The sequence below is a fragment of the Salvelinus sp. IW2-2015 genome, linkage group LG17, assembly GCF_002910315.2.
Source record: "Salvelinus sp. IW2-2015 linkage group LG17, ASM291031v2, whole genome shotgun sequence".
Lineage (NCBI taxonomy): Eukaryota > Metazoa > Chordata > Actinopteri > Salmoniformes > Salmonidae > Salvelinus > Salvelinus sp. IW2-2015.
Window position 1 is genome coordinate 3,159,058 of NC_036857.1, and position 9,217 is coordinate 3,168,274.

The 9,217-nt window shown below is 44.2% G+C and overlaps 1 protein-coding gene across 1 annotated transcript in view; it reads left to right on the forward strand.

Annotated features, from left to right (window-relative positions):
* The window catches only part of LOC111976840 (plexin A3-like), a 203,577-nt gene that overhangs the window by 7,962 nt on the left and 186,398 nt on the right, over positions 1–9,217 (forward strand). The window contains 2 exon segments of the mRNA XM_070448161.1: positions 2,437–3,708; positions 4,957–5,139. Of these exon segments, the coding sequence (XP_070304262.1) occupies positions 2,524–3,708; positions 4,957–5,139 (1,368 nt within the window). The 5' untranslated portion in view covers positions 2,437–2,523.

Sequence of the window (9,217 nt, forward strand, 5' to 3'; positions counted from 1 at the left end):
GTCCATACTGTCTGGTTACTGTCTCTGTACTTCTCTGTTTCTGTCTCTGTACTGACTGTCTCTGTCTGCTGAACTGTCTCTGTCCTGACTTTCTCTGTTTGTCCTCTGTTCTGTTGTCTCTGGTCTGACTGTCTCTGTCTGACTGTCTCTGTCTGTCACTGTCTCGTGTCTGACTGTCTCTGTTCGTTTGTCTCTGTCTGACTGTCTCTGTCTGGACTGTCTCTGTCTGTCTTGTCTCCTGTTTTGTTGTCTCTGTCTGACTGTCTCTGTCTGTCTTCTTCTGTGTCTGTCCTGTCTCTGTCTGACTGTCTCTTGTTTGTTTGTTCCTGTCGGCTGTCTCTGTGTGTCTGACTGTCTCGTTTGTTTGTCTCTGTCTGACTGTTCTGCTGTCTCTGTCTGACTGTCTCTGTCTGACTGTCTCTGTCTGACTGTCTCTGTCTGTCTCTTGTTTGCTGTCTCTGTCTGACTGTCTCTGTCTGACACTGTCTCTGTCTGTCTGTTCTCTGTCTGACTGTCTCTGTTTGTTTGTCTCTGTCTGACTGTCCCTCTGTCTGACTTTCTCTGTCTGTCTGTCTCTGTTGTTTGTCTCTGTCTGACTGTCTCTGTCTGGACTGTTCCTCTGTCCCTGTCCTGTCTCTGTTCTGTTGTGTGTCTCTGTCTGACTGTCTCTGTCTGACTGTGTCTCTCTGTCTGTCTGTCCTCTGTCTGACTGTCTCTGTTTGTTTGTCTCTGTCTGACTGTCTCTGTCTGACTTTCTCTGTCTGTCTGTCTCTGTTTGTTTGTCTCTGTCTGACTTCTCTGTCTGACTGTCTCTGTCCTGTCTCTGTCTGACTGTCTCTTGTTTGTTTGTCTCTGTCTGACTGTCTCTGTGTGTCTGACTGTCTCAGTTTGTTTGTCTCTGTCTGACTGTCTCTGTCTGTCTCTGTCTGACTGTCTCTGTCCTGACTGTCTTCGTTTGTGTTTGTTCTATGTTGACTGTCGCTGTCTGTCTGTCTCTGTCTACTGTCTCTGTCCTGTCTCTGTTTCTTTGTCTCTGTCTGGCTGTCTCTGTCTGACTTTCTCTGTCGACTGTCTCTGTTTGTTTGTCTCTGTCTGACTGTCTCTCGTCTGACTGTCTCTGTCTGACTGTCTCTGTCTTCTGTCTCTGTCTGACTGTCTCTGTCTGTCTCTGTGACTGTCTCTGTCTGTCTGTCTCTGTCTGACTGTCTCTGTCTGACTGTCCTCTGTCTGTCCTGTCTTTGTCTGACTGTCTCTGTTTGTTTGTCTCTGTCTGACTGTCTCTGTCTGACTGTCTCTGTCTGTCTGTCTCTGTCTGTCTCTGTTGCTGTCTGTCTCTGTTTGTCTGTCTTGTCTGACTGTCTCTGTCAGACTGTCTATCTGTCTGACTGTCTGTCTGTCTCTGTTTGCCTGTCTCTGTTGACTGTCTTGTCTGTCTGTCTCTGTTTGTTTGTCTCTGTCTGACTGTCTCTGTCTGACTGTCCTCTGTCTGTCTGTCTCTGTCTGACTGTCTCTGTTTGTTGTCCTCTGTCTGACTGTCTCTTGTCCTGACTTCTCTGTCTGTCTGTTCTGTCATGTTGTCTCTGTCTGACTTCTCTGTCTGTCTCTCTGTCTGACTGTCTCTGTTTGTTTGTCTCTGTCTGACTGTCTCTGTGTGTCTGACTGGTTCAGTTGTTGTTGTCTCTGTCTGACTGTCTCTGTCTGTCTCCTGTCTGACTGTCTCTGTCTGACTGTCTCTGTTGTTTGTCTATGTCTGACTGTCGCTGTCTGTCTGCTGTCCTCTGGTCTGACTGTCTGTCTGTCTGTACTGTCTCTGGTTTCTTTGTTCTGTCATCTGCGTGTTCTTGTCTGACTCTGTGTGACTGTCCTCTGTCTGAACTGTCTCTGTTTGACTTGTCTCTGTCTGACTGTCTCTGTCTGAAGCTGTCTCTGTCTTTGGGCCTTTCTGCTCTTTTGTCTGCGATGTCTGACCCACTGACCACTATAGCATTATCCTGTGGTCTGTTACTAATATATCACAACGCATCCTAATTGTCCCTGTTTGTTTGTATATCTGTTGTTGTCATGTTCTCTTTTCCTAGTAGCAATACTTCCTAATTAACAAATGTGCTCGGGATTAGTGTTGGTGATGGCTATAAAGGTTTATTAGCAATCCATTGAGTGAAGGTAGTGGGACAGACAAGCCTTGGCACCAGCCCTACAATCAATACACTCCCCCAAACCTCCCTCACACACACAGCTGTGTCAGTGGCTGACTTGCACATTTAGTCATTAATATCTCAAAATCGACTACAGTCAGGAGTTGGTGGTGGGGGGAGGGGGACACTGAAAAGTGATGAAATTGAATGAGATTTTTCTCCATCTACTTTGAGGGGACACTACTTACTCATGTATTCAATACTGCAATCCATCCTAACCAACATATCTTTTTCATTTCAGACATGAACCACTGAACTGAGACAGACAAAGGACTGCAATAAGCTCACGTGACGAGCTCTATTCTCCCATCACCAAAAGATCTCCATCATGACACCCAAATGGCTGGTGGTATTTGTCCTTTTTCTACACTCTGGGACTACCAATACATTCCCCATGGCCCCGACCAAGCTCCCCCCTGAGACAGGCACCTACAGGGTCACAGACACCAGCCTGACTCATCTCACAGTGCACAGCCGGACGGGAGAGGTCTATGTGGGAGCAGTGAACCGCGTCTTCAAGCTGTCTGCCAACCTAACAGAGCTGCGTTCACACATGACTGGCCCCGTGGATGACAACGCCAAATGTTACCCCCCTCCCAGCGTCCGAGCCTGTGCACACAAACTGGAGTCCTCTGACAACGTCAACAAGTTGCTGCTGGTTGACTACGCTGGCAACCGCCTGGTAGCATGTGGAAGCATCTGGCAGGGCGTGTGTCAGTTCYTGCGACTGGAGGACCTCTTCAAGCTGGGAGAGCCCCATCACCGCAAGGAGCACTACCTCTCTGGAGCCAGGGAGGCCGACGGCATGGCAGGAGTGGTGGTTGACAGTACAGAAGGGAAGTGGAAGAATGAGAAGAAGGGGGGCAGCCGGCTGTTTATCGGGGCAGCCATCGATGGCAAGTCAGAGTATTTCCCTACCCTGTCCAGCCGTAAACTGGTCACTGATGAAGARAGTGTTAACATGTTCAGTCTGGTCTACCAGGACGAGTTTGTGTCCTCACAAATCAAGATACCCTCCGACACCCTGTCCCTCTACCCGGCGTTTGACATCTATTACGTGTATGGATTCTCCAGCCGTACCTACATCTATTTCCTGACGTTGCAGCTGGACACACAGCTCACCCAGATGGATGCCACCGGGGAAAAGTTCTTCACCTCCAAGATAGTGCGGATGTGTTCCAACGACACCGAGTTCTATTCTTACGTGGAGTTCCCCCTGGGCTGCACCAAGGATGGGGTGGAGTACCGGCTGGTTCAGTCCGCCTACAAGCACCGTCCAGGTCGGATGCTGGCCCAGGCCTTGGGGCTGTCTGAGGACGAGGATGTGCTGTTTGTCGTGTTCTCCCAGGGCCAGAAGAACCGGGCCAACCCGCCTCGGGAAACAGTCCTGTGTCTCTTTACCCTGCATCAGATCAACCTGGCTATGAGGGAGAGGATCAAGTCATGTTACCGTGGGGAGGGCAAGCTGTCCCTGCCCTGGCTGCTCAACAAGGAGCTCCCCTGCATCAACACGGTGAGTCATCACCATTTCATTTCAGTAGTTCCGCTCAAATCAAGTACTTCTATCCTGCCTCAGGCCCCAGCCCCAGAGCAGGCAATATTCTGCTGGGTTTACATTCATATTTCATCCATACCTCATTAACTTCAATAGCCCAAATTCTCCATGAATATATTGAAACATTTAACAGGCTTGCAAACACGTTCTAGGCATAGGATATCTTATCCAGTCTCCACCTTATGACGCTTTATGAAAAAAAAACTAACAGGGTGCCATCCTAACAGGGTGGTATTTTTACATCCAGAATCATATTTCGAGTGACTATACAACATGAAAAGTCACAGCTGATCTATACTATGTTTGATAAAATGGAAGAATTTCTATTCCAGTAAACGTTATCCGGGATAAACCGTAAGACAGAGCAGGGTTATCTCCTATGAAGTTGACTCCAGTCATATCACTGTACTGTAGTATTGTGAGGCAACTCATGAAACATACAGTTAAGTAGTGATCCATCTAAATACTGTGCAGCAGGCAGGGTATTTAAACGGATGCATCTTATAAGGGCACCTCTCTCAAGGATTTAAATCAAGAACAGWTGAAGAGCTGCTGCCAAAACTGTACTTATACGATGTTCTGTCAAGGCCTGTGCAGAAAGTTACATTTTCCTCCCTCCTTGTGCCCTAATGGCTGATGGCACCCTGTTAGTTTTTGGGACAGAGCTGGGCGGATGGAGAGGAGAACTACGAGTATCAGTAGCTGACCTGGATCCTTTAAGGAAGCAGGGGCTTGTTTTTATTAGGAGTAACAGGGCTCCCTGTAGCTGATGCAAATCTGCTCTTGATGATGGCCTGGTTCATGGACATCATTAGCCTCTTCTCATGCGCAGCAATAGCCCTTGCCCACATAATGAGRGTGTGCGTGCCAGACTCGGGCACCGGCCTTGTTAGATATAGTTATCCTTCATAAAGGCTCAACAACAATAATCGTTTGTTCCTCTGACACCGGCATGTTTTTAGTTGATTCAGATTTTTTTTTTTATCTCTATACATGCCAAGAATACACCGGTGCTTTTTATTACATTTCTWATCTTAGTAATTGATTACATGTTCATGTTTCTTTATGTATGTTAGAGGTGTAGTGAAACTCCCAAATTCTATTAGCGTTTTGTGTATTCCAGGCCCTAAGTGATTAAATAGGCTACATTTGATCCAAAACCTTGATACATTCTGAACATTGTCCCCTTMTTGTTTTGTTTTACAGCCGAAGCAGATTGGTGATGACTTCTGTGGGCTGGTGTTGAACCAACCTCTCGGGGGTCTGCGGGTGATAGAAGGGACCCCTCTCTACGACGACGGCGTGGACGGTATGGGAGCGGTAACAGCCTACACCTATGGWGATCACTCAGTGGTGTTTGTGGGAACCCGAAGTGGACGCCTCAAAAAGGTAAGGGAGACATTCTGATTCTTTCTGTTCAAATGGGCCGATCAATTATTCCCTGGCAGCTGTGTTACAGTTCTCTACACGAAGCCATAACAGGTGAAGGCCTGGGGGAAACCCTGGTGTTGTAGGCAGAGATGGGATTTCACCGAACACMAACCGCTTTGTCCGATKTCTTTTGYGCTGTGATTCAATATTTGTAGAACATTGCATGATACAGTACAGAATGCTTTTTCGGTCAAAAGCAGGATTGAATATTCCATGATATTTCTAGTGGAGCCATGGGGGTCTTTTCTCAGTTGACTCTATAAAAGATTTATGAAAATAAATGATATTTCTCTGGTTTGGAACTTTTTGTTGTGTAGATATGGCCTTTCWGACTTGAGTTGGCGGTAGAATATGCTCAGCCTCCATCTTATTCTGAATGGATTTCATTTYGGTTGCTGCTCTGCTGGGAGATGACACAATGTTATCATCGCGGCTCAGTCATTTACAATAGATGAAGAACTTCAGCAGTCAGTCATTCTGGGTTGAAATGCTGCGTTACTTTATATTCAGCGGAAGCTTGTTTCCTCAAAAAGGATGTTTAAAATCMACATTATTTTAGGATACCACTGACCTGGTTGCACTTCATTTCTGATAAAATAACATCAGRGGTCTTATGACATCCACTCTACAGAAATGTTCACTTCTTATTACTCTGTTGAATTCATTGTAGTTCAACATGTTATGCATTATAGCCTTTTTGATTTATATACAGTACCAGTCAAAAGTTTGGACACACCTACTCATTTAAGGGTTTTTCTTTATTTTTACTATTTTTTACATTGTAGAATAATAGTGAAGACATCAAAACTATGAAATAACACCTATGAAATCATGTAGTAACCAAAAAAGTGTTAAAACAAAAGATATATATTTTTTGGGATACTTCATAGTAGCCACCCTTTGCCTTGATGACAGCTTTGCACACTCTTAGCATACTCTCAACTACATGATTCCATATGTGTTATTTCATAGCTTTGATGTCTTCACTATTATTCCACAATGTAGAAAATAGTAAAAATAAAGAAAAACCCTTAAATGAGTAGGTGTGTCCAAACTTGATATTTTTCATCACACCGCCTCATGTGGATCTGTGTTTTCCAACCAGTGTGTGAACCTCAGACTGGCGTGGRGACAGAGTTGTAGTAGAGTACACAGTAATAGGTCTTTAGTTATAAGCACTAACCAATGACTTCTAGGATTCATTTAAAGACTATAATGATTTTGTCCTTTCATAACTGTCTGACATTGAAAAGTAAAAACAGTTACTGGAATACCATCTAGAAGGACTTGGAACGCCATCTAGAATTTTGGACATTCTGACATAATGATAACCCCACTGAATGTGGCGATGCCTGGAGAGGGATACATTTGATGCTATTTCAGTCACTCTCCATTGGTTTTGTGGACAGGAGAACGTAGTTTGGCGCCCTAGCAGAGAGAATCATGGTCTACTCCCACAATGTTCTATGAAAAGAAAAACAGCCCGTGACTCACCCTGCCCTCTGTGCCCACTGTTTACAACAATAACATTATACCAAATGGTGCTGCTGAGAATTGATGCCTTTACTTTCCTACTCAGCCAACTCCAAAATATCATCCCTCCTCTAGTGTTCTGTTAAGAGTCAAACTAGTGTGTGCTATTGCCTATCTTTAACTATCAAGTCATTTAGTCTACTTGCTCTGCCTTTGAAATAAAAGCCTGAGATTGGATGAGAATAMATTTTTATTGTACTGGAATCAATAATCATTCTCTTATAAATGCCTCAGTCCCTGGTCCTTGTATATGTTAAATGGGTGGTCTGTCCCAGTTAACCATTTCTTTTGAGAGAAATTCCATGAGATGTTGGACTGACTTAGCTACTTTTCACTTGACACAGTGATTATAATGCTTGGGACAGAAATGAATTACACCCCAGTTCTGTGTTCTTACCATCCTATTCCCAGAGCAGAAAGTAAACTGTGCTCACATACACACTGAAAAGCATGGGCTTAGTTAGAAAGTCTTCTCCTTGGAGAGTAGTGTCGTGTTTTGTTTTCTATTCCGATTATTTATGAGGTCCCCTGTTGATACGTGTATCAATATGTTCCCTGGGTCACAAGGCTATGTCTACAAGCCAAGTTTGGAGTATTTAGCCCATACTGATGAGAGTATCTGTCAAGATGATTCAGTACCTAATATGTTTAAATGATCTGCGTTGATGATACAGAGAGATATTTAGGATCATCTCAACTGCGCATTTTCCCATCTCAAGTTTTTAAGATGCTGCCCCCCCCCCCACACACACATAAATTCACTTGTCTGATATGTAGATCATCGTCATGAATTCATTAGGTGTATTAAAAACTGTAATTTGCATTATTTACTAACACAGTTGGAGGGATTGGGGTTTATTTAATTTGTGAGTGGATTATGTGGTTGTGGTGCATGGATTATTGTGAAAGAAGAAGCAGGAGACTGCAGAGGCCAAGCCCTGACAGGGAAGTCAAACATTCACACAACCTAAAAGGGGCTTATTCCCACCAGCCACTGGCTGCTTTGTTGTTAAACTCAATCTCAATAGAAACCCAATAGATTACAGTTACACTTAACAGAAAGTGGATATTGCACACGTTTCATCCTGTGGGTGTTATGTTTTTAATGTTGTCCGGTGAAATGGTGCTCTGAGGGATAGCTTGTTGTGGCCCAGTGTGGAGTATTAGACTACCTGCCATAATAAGGAGCTAGAGAATGCAGGAGGAGGCTATATAATCGCACCATATCTCCTCTCAGAATGGCTTGTTTGTTTTGGCAAGAGATCAGAGAATACAAGCCGCTTTCTGGAGMCATGCGGAAATTACCCATGAGCCCCTAGTATTTCCTGTCCCCTACCAATGGCTTTCACAGTGGCATATGTAGGAGAGAGGAACCAGCGTTAGGTCTAACTGAGAATATGAAAATAATAATAATTTTAAGTGGTGAAAACGGAGCTGAGCGCTGCTTTGAATTAGTATTGATCAATTAGTATTGATTTCTGAGATGATACATTGAGGCAAACACAAAGGGACATCGTAATTATAAGGTTATAATTATGAGTGAAAGATGATTGCATCTGATTGATTTGATTTCGCACCTGCACTCTTGTGCAGGTAATGAACAGCTGTGTCCTTGTTTGGGATTCTGTTCATTCTATTACACACTATTGTGACACCGAGCAAGATGCATTCAGCTGAAACAACTGTAATGTAATCAACGGTTTGCAAAAAGCATTGAAATGTAGATAGTACAGTGGCGTTAATAAAGCAGTGGTTGGTTGGTGTCCTGCACCTCCCCATCACCACTGTGGAGGAGTCTACAGTGAGACATCTATTAGTGCTGAAATAGGAAAAGGCCTTTCTGGATCACATAATCTGACTCAGCAACAGGCTGTGTATTAGACCAAGGTTGTCAGGTGTATTTTATTGCTTGTGCTGGTGTGGTGCCACTGCTGATGTTATTGTGTGTGTGTGTGTGTGTGTGTGTGTGTGTGTGTGTGTGTGTGTGTGTGCCCCATCACTACTGTGCTATGGATTGCCACTACAGTAATGTTGAATCTTAATAATATATTCAAATATTCTTAGTTTATGGCAGTATTTATTATTGAGTCCCAGCTATTAAATATTTTCCAGTATTATGAAGAGCCACAACAAAACAAACCATTGCTTAATATTAAAACAAATTATTAAAATTATTCAATATCAAAACTGTCTTGTAACTTGATGTGTATGAATTCCCTTGGGAAGACGAGATAAGGTGGCTAGCAATCAAAAAAACGAACAGTTTTATGCAGCACACACACACACACACTCGGTACACTCGCACATGTACACAACATGTACACACAGGCACACACAGACACACACACACTCACCCACACTCGGACATGCTCCGCACATGCACAGCACGACCACACAGGCACACACACACACCAGGCACACACACACAAAACAGGCACACACACACACAACACACACACACACACACACACACACACACACACACACACACACACACACCACA